The following is a 21,412-nucleotide window of genomic DNA, read 5'->3' as shown; positions in this document are numbered from 1 at the left end:
CAGTAACACCACTGTGGAACAGATTTTTACCATTTCAATAAAATGACAGCAATATGGCACAATTTAGGTTATAAATATTTCTCCTTAACAACTCCTTCTATAGGAGACAGGAATTCTAGTATAGAAATTGTTATTTCTTCAGAAAAAAATATAAGTGGCCATCAAGTTTCCATGCACATTCATTGTGATTTTTTTTAGAGTTTTCTAAATGAAGCTGTACTTCTTAGTGTTAATACATATGTCCTACAGATAATGCAACTGCTTTTGCGGAACCTGCAAACAATATTTCAGTCGTAATAATGGAAGATTCTGCAAAATTTTCAACTTTGTCATCCATGATTTAGTCAATGAAACATTGCTAACCATAAAAAACGTAATAGGTGCAGGGTTTTTTACTTAAAGCACGAATATGACTACAATTTTAGGCAACTCTTTGAAGCAAAGACTATAAGGAAACTATGCTCCAACAAATCGGGTTTTTTCAAATTATGGTAGTTAAGAGTCTACACACAGGTGCTCCATTTGAGACCTCCTGACATCCATCCTCTAAATGTCTTCTAATGGCACTCCATTACCGAGGAAGGACAGTTTGCAATCTCGCTGGCAGCCAGTGTACTCAACCGCATGCTTGGGACACACATGCTGTTCGTCTGCCATTCTCACAAGAAGAATATGAAAATGATAGAGAGTGGAATATATAACAAGCAATTGAGGGCACACGTTGCAAGTGCTACTCTGAGTTGAAGAGTCAGGCACAAAAGAGGAATTCGTGGCAGACTGCCTAAAACCAGTCGGAAGACTGATGACTGAAAAGAAAAATGTACCGCCCTCACAGTTTGACCAATGGAACCCTTTTCATAATAGTATTAATTTATTCTTTTAAAATTAGATTTCATCAAATTGTTTCTTTGGATGCAGGTTTCATTTCTCAGTCTGGAATCAATCATTCCACCTTTAGTCTCTGTAAACATTTGTTACTGTAATAAAGAACCTACTCTTCCATTTCTTTAAATGGATATAAGCTAGGTTTCCTCCAGAGGTGACAGTATATTTGGAATTAATAAATTCATGTATTCCACCTTCTTCAGTAAATAAAAAACTACTAGCATTAATTTTTTCAGCATTTGTCACATTCTCGACGTTATTAAAATTAAAATTTTAATTAGATGTGCCTAACATTTACTTGGTTTGAATTTCTGTGACCTGACTGGTTTAGTGGAATATCTTTCCCCATTTTGTCTTTCCTCTGCCTGGATTACTGCCTCAACATCCATTTCCAACCACATGTTAAAACGCTCTCTGGCAACAAATAACATATACACTATGCATATAGTCCTTATCACAAATGTATTTTGATTTCTTAAACACGAAATACCTACTGGAAAGTTCACATGTTTATAGCCTATGCAAATTATTTAGGGATATGTGGTGAACATAAAATTTTGATGCATATCCTCAGCTTTCTGAATGGAGATAAAGTTCTATATATGTTAAATTACTGCGTTTCATGTTTCTATATGTAAGGAAAATACAAATGCTTAATATAGTTGATGATTCATAACAATTGATGTGCATCGCTCGCCATACTTGAAATCTCTAAATTAATAGAATTTTAGCTATGTTGTTTCGCTATATGGCTACAGATATTTTCAATGAGGTCGCTTTTTTTATACTCTCCAATGAAGGTATTGTATTAATAGATTTGCCCAAATGACAAAACTAAATACATCGTAACTAGTAGCTGAATGAAGTAAAATCATGTTGAGGTTCACCTACTGTCATTTCTTCCTTCTGAAACAGTCAAATACACTTACTAGCACGACAGTCTCAGCTTTATTTATTTGAAGGGTCAGATAATTTTGAGTTTCAATTTATTTTTCCATCAATGTGAATTTATTGTACTTCTTTTTTAGATTACATTGTGTTCCCTCACATAAAGGTGATATTCTGGATATCTAGTTGAGTTATTTGACATCTACAGCCGCAATCGCATTGTTCTTACATGAAAGGTCTGTTTTATACAGTATGTCATCTTAGCGGACATGATCCTATTGCATTTGGTACACCCCTTGTTTTGTCCTACCTTTGACCTGGCCTACCAAATTTGTAAATGGATTAACAAATATACAACCACAGTCTGACGTTTGTTTTACACAAATGCTGATTAACTGCACTTGCTACATCAAACCTGAAGTGACCAGCTGTGCAGATTGGAACCGTTAGTAAGTATAAAAATTTTAATCCACACAGTGTGTGTTTATTTATTGTAATAAAAGAAATCATGGTTATAAAGACACAGCCTCAGTTATGGAACTATTAATGGGGGACTATTCTTTTAAGCTGGACATCTCATATCGCTGCAGCCTTGAATTTTTCACGTTCACTGATCGTTGCCGGTAGTGAAAGAAGTGCTAAGTGATGGGGAATAGTCGCAGGAGTGACTGAGGGCCGAACAGCAATTGTTTAGATAAGTAATCTGATATTTTTCCACTTAGTCACCAAGTTTCAGGATTTTATATTTTCAGATTAATTTTAGTGACTCATTGGCCTTGCCTTGTGATCAAAATATGTGTGACCTCCAGTTACTAGAAGTGCTAACAAAAACGCATCCTGTGAATGGAACATCGTTTATTTAACTTGTATAACACGCTTGACATAGGACATTACCAATGGCACATACTTGAGACTACAACAATGTGTCATAAAATTTCGTCTTTCTGTTACCAATTTTGGAATACGTTAAGAACAGTAATTTCTGTCCAGAGGTTGTAGGGAAAATCAGTGTATGTGATCCTCGAGTGTGGAAATATCTTGGGGATCTCTTCACACAACTTACCTTTTCTATAAGCAACTACACCTTCAACAATGTGGTCAGTGTAGGTCCCTTGGATCCACTCATTAAAACACATGAATCCATGTATTTCTATATGACAACTGCAAAAATGGCATTATCTCATCTTCACCATACACTTAATGCAAAAATAACAGGGATGGTATTCGCAGCAATTATATTAGTGTTCCTTAAGCGGTCCTCAGTGTGTTCAGGACTCTGACGTAACACATCTCAGTCTCATCACTGCCTGTCCACCGATAACGGAAAAATAGTTTATCACCACACTTTACACAGAAAATAGGCTATTGCCTATCATGCTTGAATTACGTTACTCTGTTTCAGAAAATTTGTGTTGTGCCACTGTTACGAGAGACGAATCGGGCCAATCATGTGACCCATAGGGTTCATATTTCTGCTACGTCATTCTGAGTGGCTGGTGAAACATTAGTAATCAATCTGCTTACTTAGATGTAACTTTTCCTCATAAACCTCACTTTTGAGGCTGTTTCTTCCATTCTCGCTACCTGACAGGGGTTATTCATGCATGTAAAAACCATGGCACAGATGTACGAAGAGACACATCTCAAAATGCAAGGGTTTTCGGTCATATGTTTGTATAATTTTTTTCCTGCGAGTAATATGTTCCGAGAAAGATCACCCGAAGTTACTATTTACACACCACTGATTTTATATAATCACGACAGTGTATTAAGAAAATAGCAAAACTTCTCTACTGGGAGAAAATTGAAAGCTAGCAGTCACTCTTTTATAAACATTTACTCTTTTGTTTATACTGCAACCGGTTTATGGAATATACTCCCATATACAGATGACTGTCTCCGCATATTAAAAACTGCACGTAGTTTATGCCATATCGTCTGGCGTTGCACTAGGTGGGAATTGATTATTTCGTCGTTACGGTCACGTATAATGAAATTTGATATTTTCAAGTATGTGATTTATTTAGGAAAGTACGCTTTAATCACCACTGTTTGATTATGTAAAATCAACTTGCCACAGTTCGCCGTTTTTGACTGATATGAATTATCATCGGACCCAGTGTCTCCTTACAAAACCTACACGCCAATCTTGGTCTCATGATATCAGTTAGCAGATGGAAAATGATCAAGATGGTCGTCAAATCACTGTCGACGTGTCGTTTTTGTAACGAGATGCTGGTTCCGATGGTGACTCGAAACCCCTTAAACAATTGAGTCTGTTCCGTGCGAGAAAGGCAACTGACAATAAAAAGATCACTTTTGTTTAATGTGAATCGATGTATTTAGTTAAAAAACCAAATGTTTATACTCTTGCTGAAAACGCTATCGGTCATAGCCAAGAAAAGCTAATGCTGAATATCTACTTACGTACACTCCAGCCTTTTACTTTTTAGGCGTCGTTGCGTTGAACTATGCCAGCCCATGTGGCCGAGCGGTTCTAGGTGCTTCAGTCTGGAACCGCGCGCCCGCTACGGGTGCACGTTCAAATCCTGCCTCGGGCATGGATGGGTGTGATTCCCTTAGGTTAGTTAGGTTTAAGTAGTTCATTAAGTCCATGGGACTGATGACTTCAGATGTCAAGTGCCATAGTGCGCTGAGGCATTTCAACCATTTTTTTGCGTTGAACAATTTTAAATGTGAAGGTTGCTTGTCTATAAAAAAAATTTGATGATTCATTGCACAGAATTCGTTTGAATTTTTCTCGTGGATGTACTTCATATTCTGCTTTGAGCAAAACTATTAGCTTAATAGAGTGATACAAACATGACTTCATAACTACTATGGTATTTTTGTTAGCTTTTATCAGCTACTGGCATCTGGTGACAAAGAAAATGTAGGTGATAAAATGGGGTATTGAATTATTCGAGAATCGAGGAGGCGTATCTGTTTCCACTAACCCGTACCAGTTAATTATTTATCGAATGTTTTTAGGGGCTGTCAAACATAATTCTTATCCACCCTGTAAACACTACTCCTAAAAAGTGATTTTTGTCGTTATTTATTTGCATCAAAATTCGTTGTGGTATGTTCCGTCTCTGCAACTAATTGAAGGCAGTTTGTTTGTTGCCAACGCGTTTAACTTCTTTTGTTTTTGTGAAGCATCTTCAATGGCATGTAATACATGTTTCTCTTTATACATATAATTAATGTATTACGTGGTAGTTACAAGATGTTATTACGTCACATTCTGTCAACTTTTCCTCGTGTTTTTTTGGTTAGATTCAACTTTTGTAGCACAAATTACGTGATGTGAAATTACCGTTCAGTGCTGCGTACTTCTAAAGCACGCTATGGTAGACTGAGCACACTACGAGAGCACGAATTACGGATTAGGAAGGCGCGACGAGCGACACCGTTTTATGGACGAAGTACCTGTTCTCAGTTTTAAACGTCAGCATCGGGTCGGATGTAAGCACCTCACAGCATGTAGTGCTCGTCATCCTGGCCCCTACCGGCCCCAAATGCACGTTCCAGCTGCCATGGTGGGCGGAAGGCAGTGTGAATTTCAAAAGTATTTTCATTAGCTTTTCATAAAATGTTGATATGAATTATTATTACATGCTTTAATTTGCTGTATCTCTGCTTTATACATTTTGTAACTAACACTTTTTGTAAATAGTAACCGGTGCCCCTTCACGCCCATACTTGCATGGTGGGCATTCAAGAAGACCTGTCACCTCTTCGGTGTTTAGTATCTAAAGACAATTATTTTCGTCTAGTTTGTTAACCATTTGTAACTCTCAGAGAATTGTCACGAGTGTGGTATTTTGAGTAAATCCTACACATTTCTCTTGCTGCCATGTTAGAATTTGCATCTTTTGCCAAAACCCAGTGGAATTTACAGTTTCACCTCACCAACATGTTGTGCAAATGCAATTGCGAGGGAATTCTGAAACAGTGGTTTATCATCCCTATTAATTGAGGAACGGAGGAAAAGGAAGGTCAGCATCTTATGAAAAAGTACATCCTCAGTAGAAAATAAACGTATAATGGAAGGTCTCTGTTAGATTCCTTTCATGTTAATTTCTTAAATCTGTTGTCATTTACGGCATAAATTCCTCTTCTAAATTTACTGTGGCGTTTCTGACTATCTGCGAGGAGACTGAGTAGTGGAACGTGTTACTTTTACACATAAACAAGAACTATCTGTCACACTACTACACTTTAAAGCACAGTTTATATCTAATTCATATATGTAATTCATGTCCCACAGTCTCATACGGAACCTACATCCGCTTTCTTTTATATACTGTATATGATAAGATACTGTCATCCCCCTTTCCTTCTCTGTGAAAGAATGAATGAGCAAATGTATTTCTAGTTGCATGCTTGATGGTAGCAAACAAGCCTGTCTGCTAGAGAGCAGTAGGACCAACGTCGGAACAGGTAGCTACGCTTTCTAGAAGCAAAGAGGTTTCTATCCTTAGTACTGTCCTGTCCGTCCCTTGTCATGTTGGTATAGGAAGCTGCACTTCCGTTTTTTACACGGAAGCACCTTTGGTAGGAGCGCAGGTCAGTCTGTCCGCGGCGAGCGTCTGAAGTGGTAAGATCTCCGGCTAAGCGCGTGTCTGCTAAGTCCGCAGGACAATGGATTTCTTAAGTTCAGCCTAACTGAAAATTTAATCAACTTTATTTCAGGTTTAGCTCTAAAATATCTAATGTTATCTTAAGTCGCAACGCAGTGTATTTCCATTGCGAACTTCAGATTATTTTACAGTAGTTGCTTTGTCACTAGTTTGTGAGTAAAGTGGAACCACGTGTTGATCAGTAACTCTAACTAAGATCATCAATCTTAAATGCGAATGTGCGTGAGATTATAAAGTCTCGCCTTAACAATATTTTTCAATATAGCAACTTTTCTTTATGTTCAATCCACGTGGGGTGTACTTCGTGAGACCAGTACCACGTGCTTATACAATTGTTTGACCCATCAGGTTAATAGTAAGATGATAGTAACCAGTTCGAGGTTTCTCTTTGTAAATTGCTTTTCCATCTAATTTATTTTAATTATCAAAATTATTGTGGCATTACACTCTTTGTGTAAAGCAAGTTAACCACGTGAAGCATGTGGTGTAATCATCAAAGTAGCTCTCAGCTATTCTTTTCGGGAAGATTTCACAGAGAGTTAGTATGAATTTAGTATACCAGGGTGTGGTAATTACATGACGGGCAGGATTGCGTTACGAACGTTACTTCTTTGGGTGAAAATTGAATCGGTTGGTTGTGGTTAATTTCCTCTTACATATGTTTCAATGTTCTTCGTGTGTTATTTTATGAATGTAGTGTTGTATGCAGTCTCCCAATCTTGGCTCCCTATTTGATGTGTTCCGTAAGATTACAAACTCACATTTTCACAATCCAAAATAAGGCACCAGCTTAGTTATGACTCAAGTTTAATATGCTGAAATTTCAATTGTCAATGTTAAAATAAATTTCCAAATATAAACTGATTTGTTTATTTTTATTTAAATTCTCTTTTTTATATATGTATCACCGGTTTTCGTATGACTATAAAAGATTATAATTAATGTTAGTCTGGTTGGAAATTTGGTAAGCTAGATTGGATACCTGGTGAAACAGTTGCTCAGTAACGCAACGTTAACTTCCTCAGATAGCTCACAGCTTTTAACCCTCTTTTATTGTCTATCAGCACCGCTTTCACATAACAAATTAAAGCGACAACATTACAATAATGAATTCTATTGTGTTGTTCCAGCCCCTGAAAATTACATTCTTTCGTCGGAAAAGTCTGTAGCTAGTGGAATAACATGGTAGATAATGAAGCTTTGCACAATAACCATACGGCAAACTACTCTCCTCTTTGTGTGCTATTATTTGCCAATAGCTCATCACGATATCTCAAACTGTTTATGAAGTATGAAGAATGTTGTCGATATTTCACTCAGACCTTATTGCTCGCCCAGTGCCATAGCAAATGAGTGCGCTACGTCAGACCAATTTCCTCGAGATTGGTAAGACAAGTCTAGAGAGAAATTCAATATGTCAGCTAAATTTAATACGCAGCAACATTAATACGCGTCAAAAGCAAAGTCATAGCGACCTCTATAAGTCATTTGAGAAAGAGTGCAAGGCGTGCCCGTCGATTCTGCCGTACCTGACCTGCCGGAAGGTGGCAAACGCATGTCCAGTACATTGAACAAAAACAGATCACTGTACATCGGCCACCGTATCCTGAGCGACCTATACATTTTTGCTTTCATTGTAATGGTTTTGTTTCATGCACCATGTAACACTTTACGTAATGTGCAGAACTGTTGTATGAACTGTGATGCAACAGCATGTAGATATTTGCAGTAGAACAGAGAGAGTCAGCGTGTGTGCAGTTGTGTGCACATGTATATGTTGTGTGATGTGCTAGAACCGTGCCGGATACAAGCAACACAAAATTTGAAACATCCCATTAGAAAAATTAATGAATTACTGTGGTGGTAAACCTCTTACGTTATTTGCTTTTCAGACAGCTGAGCAAAGCTGAACGTACTCAGACATTTCTCTCTTTACTTATACTGATCTTCACTAAACTGACGCACAATATTTTTTTTTTAGCGCAACGGAATCTGACTTTCAATAATCCCTACAAAAGAATGGTCCTGACTAACAATAACCTGTACCTTTCATGAATCACTTACCTCACAAAAATCTTCGTTACTCGAACTACTGCAATATAGCGTGCGCCAATACTGCCAGCTTAATAAAAGTTTCTAAGTACTGAAGGCACTAACTACTGATAGGCGTAGTTTCAAATGCAAGATTTTGATAGAGAGCAAACAGTGTATTTACCTTAATAATGTTCAAAAGTCATGATATATATATATATATATATATATATATATATATATATATATATATATATATATATCAGTTCATGATATTCAATATTACAAATTTACTCTTTCCGATGGACACACGTCCAGATCGTTTGCTCTCAAAATTCTGCCATCTCTCTCCCCACATCCACCACTGCTGGCGGCTCACCTCCAACTGCGCAACGCTTCACGATGTTCACATCCAACTGCCCAACACTACAATAGCAAAAATTCTAACAATGCAAACCAGCCACAGACTGCACACAGCACAGTCAGTGATTTTCATACAGATCGCTACGTGGCGTTACCAACATAAAAAGCTAAACAGGCTACCTACGAATAGTTTGCGTTTTGGTGTCAACGGCAGCCTACAAATGGAACAATAGTTTCCTAGTGTAGCTGCTGCTAATCTCAGTGGTACAGGATGACGCACAATGGTGATCATCTGTCATCTGTTGGAAGGCGCAGATGTAAAGTGGTCTACAGTACGGCTATCATACTGTGTGGTGGTCACACATGGTCGACTGCAGACTTGTCGAGTGTACCTGTCCTCACAGTCACATGCAGGCTACCAACCGACCAGTGACACATTCGAGTGCCCCACAAATCCGGACGTTGGCGCTATTCGATCAGGCAGCCAAGTGGAAACCCACAATGTGACCCCTTGAAATTTAGTCAGGCGCTGATAACGCTGTCTCATACAAGTACATGGTTACCTCCTTGTCCTTAACAGTGATCAATTAACACCTGTCTCTGATCAGGACCCTTATACACTGTACAAGAGGCCTGGTAAGAGGAATAAATACGAGAAATACTAATGTACTCTAGTGGTGGTTCTACCCGTCACAGAGAACTTGATCGCTAACCAGTTAAATACCAGCTGATGATATCTACATACACGAAGATATATTGACATCTGACCATGTCTTCACGTTTTTGCTCAGTCAATGTACACTACGTGATTAAAAGTATCCGAACCCCCCGCCTCCCTCCAAAACGTACGTTTTTCATATTAGGCGCTTTGTGCTGCCACCTACTGCCAGATACTGTACATCAGCGACCTCAGTAGTCATAAGAAATCGTGAGGGAGCAGAATGGATTGCTCCACGGCACTGAAGGACTTCGAAAGTGATCAGGTGATTGGGTGTCATTTGTGTCATATATCTGTACGCGAGATTTCCTCACTCCTAAACGTCCTTCGGTCCACTGTTTCCGATGTGATAGTGATGTGGAAACGTGGAGGGACAGGTGCAGCACAAAGGCGTAAAGGCCGACCTCGTCTGTTGACTGCCAGAGAACGGGGACACTTGAACAGGGTCGTAATATGTAATAGGCAGACCTCTGTCCAGACCAACACAAAGGAATTCCAAATTGCATCAGGATTCACTGCAAGTACTTTGACAGTTAGGTGGAACGAGAGAGAGCTTGGATTTCAGGGTCGAGCGGCTGTTCGTTAGCCACACATCCCGCCGATGAATGACAGACGATGAATCCGCTTGGTGTAAGGAGCGTAAACATTGGACGACTGAACAGTGGAAAAACGTTAGGTGGAGTGGCGAATCCGATGGCAGGGTGTGGGTATGGCGAGTGCCCGGTGAACGTCATCTGCCAGCGTGTGTAGTGCCAACAGTAAAATTCGGAGGCGGTGGTGTTATGGTGTGGCCGTGTTTTTCACGGGGGCGGCTTGCATCCCTTGTTGTTTTGCGTGGCACAGTCACAGCACAAACCTGCTTCGATGTTTTAAGCCTCTTCTTGCTTCCCACTGTTGAACAGCAATTCGGCGATGGCGATTGATTCTTTCAACACGATCGAGCACCTGCTCATAATGCACGGCCTGTGGCGGAGTGATTACAAAACAATAACATCCCTGTAAAGGACAGGCCTGCTCAGAGTCCTGACCTGAATCCTATAGAACATCTTTGGCATGTTTCGGAACGCCGACTTCGAGCCAGGCCTCACCGACCGATACCGATACCTTTCCTCAGTGCAGAACTCCGTGAAGAATGGGCTACCATTCCCCAAGAAACTTTCCAGCATCTGATTGAACGAATCGTGTGCCTGCTACAGTGGAAGCTGTCGTCAAGGCTAAGGGCAGGCCAACACCGTATTGAATTCCAGCATTTCCTGGTCGAGCGGCTGCTCGCCACGAACTTCGATATTTTCAGCCAGGTGTCCCGATTCTTCTGATCACTTAGCGTATATTTTGAAGCTTCTAATTATTACGTTTTATAATTATCTGCAGAACGATTTTATTCTCTTGCAGTCGATCTGTTCACGGGAAACTGAAACAACAATAAATAAAAAACCTGCTTCACCGTCAGTATTTCCTGCCCGTTCCTAAGATGGCTAAGCAGTAATCATCAGAGAGCCTGGTTGTGGATGAGTTGCTCCAGATTTCTGAATCGAGTTTTGTGATACAATATTTCATATCTACTTTTACAAATCGGTTATTAAAACTTTGGTGTAAAGTCTGTGTTTGGCGTATGTGATACGTTGGCGGGATGTTAGACGTGGAGCTCTGCTGAATTTTACAGGCAACGAACATTTAACCCATGAATCCTTTTTATATTTTGGGAGTAGGAAACCCACAGGAAAAAATAATAGACACGTATTACAAATTCCAATTTTATTTTCAAAAAATTAATTTTTGTTGAATATATACATACACCTTGTTCGCTTACATACTCTTCATTCCAGTGTTTTACTATGCTGCAAAACCAAACATAAGGTTAACAGTTTTCTTCATGTTAACAGTTACGTCAACAAGAAATCTCTTGTTTTACCACAAGCAGCTTTCGTTTGTGTTAGAGCTCGCAGCCTAAATATCTAACCGTACAAGATATTTTGAATGATATCTTGTACTGATCTCTTCTTCAGTACTTTCAAGGGTTAACGGGTTGTTCATATATTTACAAATGCTCAGAATTATTTTCCTGTGATATAAGCCTGCATGAAAATTTTACGAAGCTCAGTGGCACATTGTAGTTCAAATCATTGTTATAATCCTTACTAACAGAATATTTTTTATTTGTAAATGTTCACTTGTGCTTGTAATTTTACTGTGTAATAAATTTATACGTTACGTATCTTAATATTATACAAAAAACATTTTTATCACAAAATCGAAAACTGGCCCCACGATATTTTTCTCATTTAGAGTCATTGCGGACGCAAGTATTACTTTTTTTACACTGACTGCTGTCTGCCCCGTAATGTTAAAATACACTATTAACGATTTAGATTTCGGGCGCACATCATTTTTTTTATTATTTCCATTGTAGAATATATTGTGTGATATGACCTTTATGTTAAGTATCGTACTCTGAAGGAAATGCAAATAATTTTGGAACTTAACGCTCTACAACTGCAAGCAAACTGTTAGTTGCTTAGTATCTTAAGAATATGCTGGGGCATCGACACTTGCTGGCATGTTTTTCAAACATGCATAGCATCACCTTGCGTTGAATCAAACAACCGGAGTGTTCCTGAAAGGTGACTGATTGAGGCACAAGGAACTCAATCATTTTTGCTCCTCAGTCTTTCGTATCCGTTGGCCAGAATATACTATGAGATTTTGTTCAATTTATCGTTTGCCCTGAGTATAGTATTAGCACCACCTGGTTCTTACAAACGGACGTGGGATAATGGTAGATCCACATTTCACTTTGTCGGGGTGTGTAAAAGACATGACACATCCCTAACAAAATTCTGAAAGAAGTATAATGTTTTTGACTACTGGAAAGTAGTTGGCTGTGTTGCTGATTTCCGTAGCCAACAATGACATCCAATTATATTAGATGGAAGTTAACCGAAAGCAACCAGAAGAAGTCTGCTAAACTTTTATAGTAGCAGAAATTCGTTTTAATTTTATAAGAAAGCTTTAAACTGTGTGCTACCATTCATTCTCATTAAACTTCGTTTTCTCCATTCTTTATTAATATATAGAACTAAGTTTACAAGAGTTGCGCTGGAGTTTAAAAGTTTTGTCGAACTATGTACGAAATACTGCAGTAGCCATTCAAGACTGACATGGCTGAAATATTTAAATAAACAATCACGCTGCAAGATAGCAAATTCTAAAACTGTCAGCTGACAGCGAATTATCGTCTTATTGTCGCTCGGAGACTTTAGAATCAAAAATCTCCAATTAGAAAGGTAGCGAGCGTTCTTAGTGCACGACCCATGTGAAGCAGAAACAAACGAAATATTTCTATTATAAAATGCTGTATTAGTGGAAGAGTGCCCAGAATATTTGTTTGCACATTGACTTGTTGCAGTATTGGAGCAGGGGGAAGTGGGGGATACCATTTCGAGTACAATCTGTGCCACTACAGCTTGCGACAGGTGAGAAACATGTAGCTACAAAAACCGTTTCTCTTTGTCATAAAATCACCACGCGTATGAAAACTGCAAAAAGCGTCTCCTAAGCCTTCTGACGCATACGGCCAGCAGATCTTGTCATGTGATCTTGTTCCACATAACATTTGAAAGTAAAACATCTTACAGTCTACGTTATCTAAAATAGATATAGATCTCTATTTTACTGCAATAAATACAAACTTGTGTGACATGCTTCATTCACTTAACCTCTACATATACATTGTCCATAAAGATTTATAGTTAGGCTATCAGAAAATTAACGCTAGCACAGTTACCTATGGCTTTCAAGATCTCGCTACATGATCAAATTTGGTAAGACATAATTCTTTGATAACCTTAGGCAAAGCACGAATTGTTTGAATGATGTGCTATGAAACAAAGACCATCTAGATCTTTACACTTATATGTTGCGACCATTTCTAATAACTCAAGATTTTCGTATCGGTCAGATGCTTTTAATGACTCACGGTCCAAACTGCTTCTCCCGCCATCAGTTAAACTCGATACCACCACCGTAACGTGTTCCTGAGAACCAGCAACATAATCGTGCGTCCAAAGATGATACTTGTGGGAATTAACACAAATAGGAGTGCAGATCGTGGTTTAAAGGCCGTTTGAGACGGAACAAGTTCCCGGTTGTGGAACACATTATGGAAATTGCCTCAAGCGATTTCGACAAAGCGTGAATGGGGAGGAGATCTATAAAACTTATTTTGGTACCAGATATGGACACGGTCAGGGTAAAGTGTGGTAATCGTCAGCAGTTCTGACAACTGTGGTAACTATGATCTATTTTGATAATTGTTCCGAAACCGACAGTACTTATTCTACAACCACAAAGCAAAAATTTGAAGATCTGTTTAAACGACCTTGAAGTGTATAACAATAAAAACTGAGACTCTAAAATAAATCGGTTTTCACAGCTTTCGGAGTCTATAGGATAAAAATTCAAAAGAAAGCAGAAACAATTACCTATAGACTCGAAACGTTACTGTAACTGTATGAGATAACTAACAATTACTTTTCAGCACCATAGACACGTAATTTCATTCGTACATTTACCTTTTCAAGAAATATCTGAAACTTTCATTTTCACAGAATCATTTGTCTACGTGCGTCATTTCATAGCATTTCATTACAATCATTCGTCTGTAATGACCTCCTGACTCTGGCGCGATGTAGCGATTTCTTGAATGTCTAAGAAAGCTAATTTCAATATTTAGTCACAAAAATATAGTGACATTACGTGATATGTTCATATTTTACAAATGTTGTTAAGCAAGGAGCTACGCTATCAGTCCTTACAGTAAAAATTAATATCACGTGGTCAGCTGTGGAATGAGCGTTGCTATTCTATAACATATATACATACAAACATATATTTACAATCGTAAGTGATGTTTTTCATTACAGTGAGCTCAAATTGAGATATATTTACATTATTGTTGTATTATCAAAGTAGTGGATAAAAATGTCAGTACTGGACTGTAAAATAAATATCTACCATTGATCCCTATTTGTTTAAGCTCTCTACGTTCAAGTCTCTGCCTCTGTAACAGCGAATTTTCGTTTACAGTATTGCAACTATTCGCAATTCTACTTTAGTAATCTCTGATGTACTTATATTTAGAAATCTAAGGTCAGCTTGGTGATTATTTACGTAAAGTATTGCATGAAACACTACATTTTCTACAGTTTACTTAATGATTAAGCATTACCGTCACCCATAAGGTGATGCAATGCTTAGCGTGTGTGGAATTTTATTCTTTCGTTGCCTTTACTACCTTCACCGTTTTACCTCGGTCCATGTAAGAGAAAGAATGAGTTTCACAGGGCACAGAATACGTGCGCATAGCCTCTGAACTGTGGCAGTTCGAGAGGAGAACGTATGCACATACGTGTTGTATGAAGAACGTTCTCAACTACATAATGAAGTCGCTGATTAGAACACGTCACCTTCAGCTATGTTGCCTCGTATTCTCGTAGAGGACGAAATATTTCAGTCGCATAGTCTCAAGTGACTGCAGAATCATTATCGCTGCATCAGAACAATAGAAACTACACAGCATCATGTCTTAAACAGTCTTGTTGCAGGTTTACGATGTATTCGTTCCTCCTACAAAGCGACTGTGTTTCCTGCCGAGGAGGATAATTATGTATAAAAGCCTTGCTACTCGACCATCGATCAGTGTTTGACTGTGATGTAAATAGTTGATTGCAAAGAGTTACACAGTTGCTCTAAGAAAATTCAGGAGTTTGCCATAATAGTGTTGCTTGAATTATCGTAGTGTTACCCAGTGGGTACAGTAATCGTTAAGAAATTTTCGACGGACAAATTGTTACAAGCGCTAGTAGCTTGCTATGCATCCTAATGTACCAGCAGCACATTAAGGCTCAACTTCATGTTCATTGGTCTGACGAAGAGCATTACTCTATATAGGAATTACACAGTTCGACAACGTTTCAGTTGTTCGATTCACTTCTCTTGAATGGAAATGTAGATTTTGCTATAGAATGTGCAACAGCAATCCTTTCTTCGTAACCGTAAAAGTACCAATATTTGATCTCTTTCTACATGGTGACAAGAATTTCGAGAAAAGTAATTTTCTATACTCCTAAAGCGCAAGTTTTGACGAAAATCTGTTTATAGTGGTCAGTGAATCCATTATGAGACTAAATTCTACTAAATTCAACGGTAAGCTATTTCTTGTCGGGCTAAGAGACATGTTTTCACTTCGATAAGCACGAAATCATATACTAAGAACTCTACCTATGGTGATAGTTACCAGAGAGTGTTAAATCTGGAAGCATAAAGTGCATCATGTTATCAGTCGTGTTACTTGAATACCCCGTATAATGAATGTTTCATGAGATTTCTGGCTTGCAGCTGGATGACGTCGACATATTGCCAAATTATTTGGAGTGACAACGGTTTAGACGTCTTCAGATGAGATTGCTGGTACACATCAATAATTTTCTGTCGAAATTTGGCGCTGTGGCGCATGCGCACAGATTTTCGGTGTACGGCAGCCGTCTCAAGGGCGGATATTCCCCCCATCAGATTAGGACAGCATTAGCGAGGAGTAAACGTCACCATTCAAAAGATAGGGAAGAGAAGGAGCTGTTCATATCCAGGTCGTACCTCTCATAAGGGAGCAACATTTCATCTAAATTGGGCAGAATCTTAAAGAAGCATTGTGCTAAAGTAATGTTCCGGTGACTTACAAGGACCTGTGCTCTTTTCTGCTCATTAAAGCATGAGTAGATTCTACAGAACACGGCGCCAGTATATGTTCGCCCACTCGCCATTCGCAGCCCATTAGCTCAGCATACGTCTTCTCTTCGTGAAGAAAAATTTAAGCCCTGTGATTCAAAATTTTAATTCTTAAAGATGATTTATCCTCTTCGTTCCAACCCCTAAGTAGGAGACAAATGATCATGCTACCCTTGCACAATCAAATTACTGCGGCTCTTTAAAACTTTTTTCAGTGAGTAGGCTAGACTTCAAATCACTATCAGGATGATATGTCTTTTATAACCAGGTGGAAAATTAAATTTGCCTACTTCCTTATAATAACAAAAGGACTTCTATGGGCTATTCTCCCACGACTGTCCTGGTCAAGAATAGATCGTTTTCTAGTATTGAATCATTGTGGAACCTGGGGAAAAATGTTTGCGGAAGGATGTTGTTAATCGTGATCGCATATTTCAACGTGAGAAAGCTTGGGGGCCGGTGGTCTGTTTAATATCTTCAGAAAGACAAAATTTCGCGCCTAATAACAAGTTCAGCGACTTTTCTTATTTTCGCCAACGAACTTTAACTCCGGGAGTCCCCAATTCGACAGAGGGCGTGCAACCAATATCATCTGCGCGCCGCACATGGAGCAGTACTCGACAAAGAGCGTTAAACTCGGCGAAGGATGGTCATGCAGCGAAAACGTGTGCGAATGTGGCGCCGCGCGTTTTCGGTATAAACTCAGCCACGTACACCAGCAGCCTCCAGTGTAAAATACACCCCTAAGATGGCTGAATGGTTGTTAGCTGAAATACTGACGCAAGATGTTGATAGCATCCGGTTGCAAGTCCAAAACTTTGGGGAATATGGTACCATTTGCTTAACTTACGAGGGATTTAACCTCTCTTAATGTAATTTATGCAAGGATGGCTAACAGTCTGATAGGCTCGTCCAGCTTCCTGGTTAGTCTATTTGAATTAACCGAAAAAATAGTAAAGGGAAGGTATTAAAATGAATTATAGTACACTTTGTAGTAACAAGCCGTGTCGCGCTAGTAGGGCGGGAGAAAGCTGTAGTTGAAGCAGTTCCGCAAATGAATTGGCTAAGAGCAAGGGTGGCCGCTGCATCTCGACGCGAGGAAGAAGGAAGATATGTACAGCTGATTGTTTCTTGGTAGGAAACCAAACGCGTGCACGGCCCCGCCTCACTCGGACAGGGCGTGCCACTGCTGAACTTGCTCCATGGGCGACGAGATGGCGGCGTTCCAGTGGGCCAAGGCCTTGCCGCGCGCGAACATGTACGACCCCAGCACCGCCTTGCCGATCGGCTTATCTGAAACACACGTGTCGCCTCTGGTAAACACACACATGTAACTGCACTACATTCCGACAAAGGATACTTGACAATGTCCGTTGGCCTTGAGACAAAATCTTTAGGGCTGTTAGGCAGCGACATGTTCCTCTTCACTGAATGTATCAATTGAGAAACACCTTCAGTCACAGATTTTCGTGTTTTATTAAACGCACGATTTATTTCGGACCCTGTGGTTCCATCATCAGGCGTAACTTGTCTTAATACATGATTTTATTTTGCTCTAGAATGAGGTTAACTGCACACTCCTGCTATGGAAAGGAAAGTTATTCCCTGCACACGTCATTTGTTTAATAATTAGATCACTGGCACTGCGAGTATATTCATCTTTGATCACTCCGCACCAAACACACAATCGATATCTCTGGCGTGTTTAAAAATATGTGTATGCAAATGTGCCTCTTGAGTGAAGTGATGTGAACGAACAGGATGGAGAGAAGAATGCATGATGGTATTAAACAGTTAAAAATGCTTTTCTTAGATGTGTGGCAAGTTTACGCTGTTTATATTTTCCACTGTTTCGCACATGTTTCCCGCATTTGACTTACGAAATTGATAAACTAACATCAAACATTTTCGTGACAGGATATGCATTTCACCTGACGCAAGAGCGCAAAATAAATCACATATTAAGACAAGTTACACATGATGATGGACGCACAGTGTCCGAAATGCAGCTTTTATTTAACATATACATGCTTCATTATTAATAAATATTAATATAATATTAATAATGTAATAAATTACAAAAAAGCATTGTGCCTGAAGGCGTTTATTAATTCATACTTCTATGTATACAAAAATTCACGTATGACGCTGCGAAATATGGATAAAATTAAAATGGTCCTCTACAAATTCTTACACAAACGACGTTTCGAGCCATCTAATGGGATCTCCTTCAAGCTATTCATGAGTTCACCGCTTAGCTGAACACTGTTACAGACCGGTTCAGTGTTCACTTACAATATCTGATGAAAAGTATCCGTGCACCACTGTGTTATGCGGAACTGATCACTGGACGCCACGAGTGGCCGAACCACCAGTATAAAAGGCGGTGGGGATTATTGCATTGTCAATGGGCTTGCTTAGGATAAATCAGTGTTATTGAACGAAGACAAGTCATTGCATGTCACTTCACCAACAAATGCATCAGGGGTATTTCAACACTTCTAAAGATCCCCAAGTCGACTGTTGATAATGTGATTGTGAAGTGGGAATGCGAAGAAGCTACCACTACTATGCCGAGACCAGACAGGCCTCACATGCTGACAGAGAGGTCCGTAGAACATTGTTAAGGGTAGTTGTAAAAAATCGTATGAAATTAGCGGAAGAAATTACTCGTGATTACCAAAGCGCCACCAGTAGTCCAACTTGCACAATGACTGTGCATGGGAAGTTAAAGAAGTTGGTGTAAAATGGTCAAGGAGTTCCTTGTAAGCCACTAATTTCTGTAATCAATTGTAAGCGGCACTTGAGTTGACGTAAAATGCGACGCCACTGAGCAATGGATGACTGGAAAAGTGTGATTTGGAGTGATGACTGACGCTACACCCTGCGGAAATCCGACGGAAAGTTTTCGGTTCGACGATGTTTGGAGAATCTTACCTACCGTCTTGTCTAGAGCCAACAGTGAAGTAAGGATGAGATAGGGTCTCCAGCAAACACTAAATGAGGAAGGATAAGTACACAATTTACAGCGTTGTGCACTGGGTACAGCAGAAGGACAGTTCGGGGACGATGATTATATCTGCATGACAGTGTGCCCTCTGAGGCAATAGTTTTTCAACAATAACGTTTCTGAAATGGTCTACCCCGACCTTGGTAACGACCTGATCCCAATGGGATGCCTTTGGTCTGAGTTACAACGTCGACATCGCTCCAGGCCTCACCGTCCAACATCATCATCTTCTTTCGTTTCGGCTCTTGAGGAAGAATGGCTAGAACTCCTCCATAGGCTTTCAGATGTCTCACAGGAAGTATCCCCACCCGAGTTCAAGATTGGACACTACCCGTATTAATATTCAGTATTAGATGTCCAAATACTTTCCATCCGATTGTAAAATGTTATCCCACTTTTTCTTAAGAAATGGGCTTAATGGAGGAAAATTTTACAGCTGCTGTTAGTGGGCCATCGTCATTGGTTAGGTGAAATTAAAATTTAAAACAGTCTTGATCGCAATTTTTTATTGGAGTGAGTGACCGGTTTCGACAGTTTTAAATTTTAATTTTAACAGATTTTAAGATGGCTGAAAATGTTTTCAAAACTTTAAAAAAAATATTGGTTAGGAGGCAGAACAAGACAGGGGCAAAGTTTATCAAATTATTATCGTCGTGTTGCTTCTTCGTAACTGTATGTATTTCTCGCGTACAGAGGCTGCGAATTTACGTCTCACTTACAAAACAAGAGCGAAAAAGCTCCCTTTTACAAACGAACGTGTCGATTGTCTTTGACAGCGTTCAACTAACCGGTAAACACCCGAAGATCCAGATAAAGAGGGGTTGAAACGTCGATTATGTAGTGAAGACGAACATGACGTAACAAAGTAGAACATTTTATCTACTAATTTTTTCAAAATAGTTCTTAAAATACGAGTATCTTACTTCTAAAATACCGTTCAGATAATTAGAGGCATGGTTCGTAAATCGGGGCATGTTGTAGAATTTGATTCGGTACTTCCTAGAACTTCCAGTGAGCCGCAAGCGCGAGAAGAGAGTTCCCAAAAAGAAGGAATATTCTGACAGTGTAGGACATCTCTCAGTAACCTTGGATGGTAGTAATTCTAACATTCCACTATCAACTGCAACTGAAAGCCCATATTAAATGGATAATTTGAGTAATGCTGAATAATCATCGGATAACAAATTTGACAACTGCACTTTTACAGTAAACATAGTAAACTTCTGCGAATAATATGCTGCAACTAGTCTGTCGCATTACGCCAAGTTAGACTCCTACCGCTCTCTAGTCCCTATGATGGGTCTGATATTGCTCCCATGCCGCTGTTCCGTTAGACGTATATCCCTTCTACCTTTTCCGGCTCTTATGAGCGTTGTACTGAAATACTGCGATAATGAATAGCTCAGTAGGCAGTTCAGTTCTGAATATGAATGGACATTTCTGAAAAGGGCATTCACAGAAGAAGAAAAACTTAGGTAAAAGAAAGTTAACTGTGAAGAAACCGCGGATAAGAGGAGAAATACTTCAGTTGATCGTCGAAAGAAGAAAATACCAAAATGTGCAGGGAAATTCAAGAATACTCAACTACAGGCACTTAGAAATGAAATGAATAGGAAGTGCGGCGAAGCAAAGGCGAAATGTCAGCGTCGAAAATGTGAGGATATGGAAATAGAAATGATTGTCGGAAGAACTAACTCAGCATACAGAAAAGTTAACCTTCGGTGAAATTAAAAGCAAGGGCGGAAAGTAAAGAGAGCAGGTGGAATTACACTTATATACAGAGTATGGAACGTATAGGTAGAGAGAGTATAGTGAGTTGGAGGACTTGTCCGATGCCGTGATAGAAGGAGTAACAGCAGTCGATAGGGAACAGATAGGGCATCCAGTATCAGAATCGGAATTTAAAAGGGCTTCGGGCGACTGAACGTCAAATAAGGCAGAAGGGATTGATAACATTCCATCGGAATTTTTAAGTTATTGGCGGGAAGCGGCTACAAAACGTCTGTCGACACAAGTGTGTACAATGTATGAGATTGACGATATGACATATACCATAAGATTGTCGGAAAAACATCATCCACTCAATTC

General features: G+C 39.3%; 1 protein-coding gene across 2 annotated transcripts in view; it reads right to left on the bottom strand.

Annotated features, from left to right (window-relative positions):
• Positions 1 to 11,271: 11,271 nt before the first annotated feature.
• The window catches only part of LOC126336418 (synaptotagmin-15-like), a 680,000-nt gene continuing 669,859 nt past the window's right edge, over positions 11,272 to 21,412 (bottom strand). For both annotated transcript variants that reach the window (XM_050000110.1, XM_050000111.1), the window contains exon 11: positions 11,272 to 17,607. In XM_050000110.1, coding sequence (XP_049856067.1) covers positions 17,480 to 17,607 — 128 coding nt within the window. In that variant the 3' untranslated portion in view covers positions 11,272 to 17,479. The remainder of the gene's footprint in view (positions 17,608 to 21,412) is intronic.

The sequence above is a fragment of the Schistocerca gregaria genome, chromosome 2 (genome assembly GCF_023897955.1).
Source record: "Schistocerca gregaria isolate iqSchGreg1 chromosome 2, iqSchGreg1.2, whole genome shotgun sequence".
Taxonomy (NCBI): domain Eukaryota; kingdom Metazoa; phylum Arthropoda; class Insecta; order Orthoptera; family Acrididae; genus Schistocerca; species Schistocerca gregaria.
This window is presented reverse-complemented; position numbering and strand designations above follow the sequence as displayed.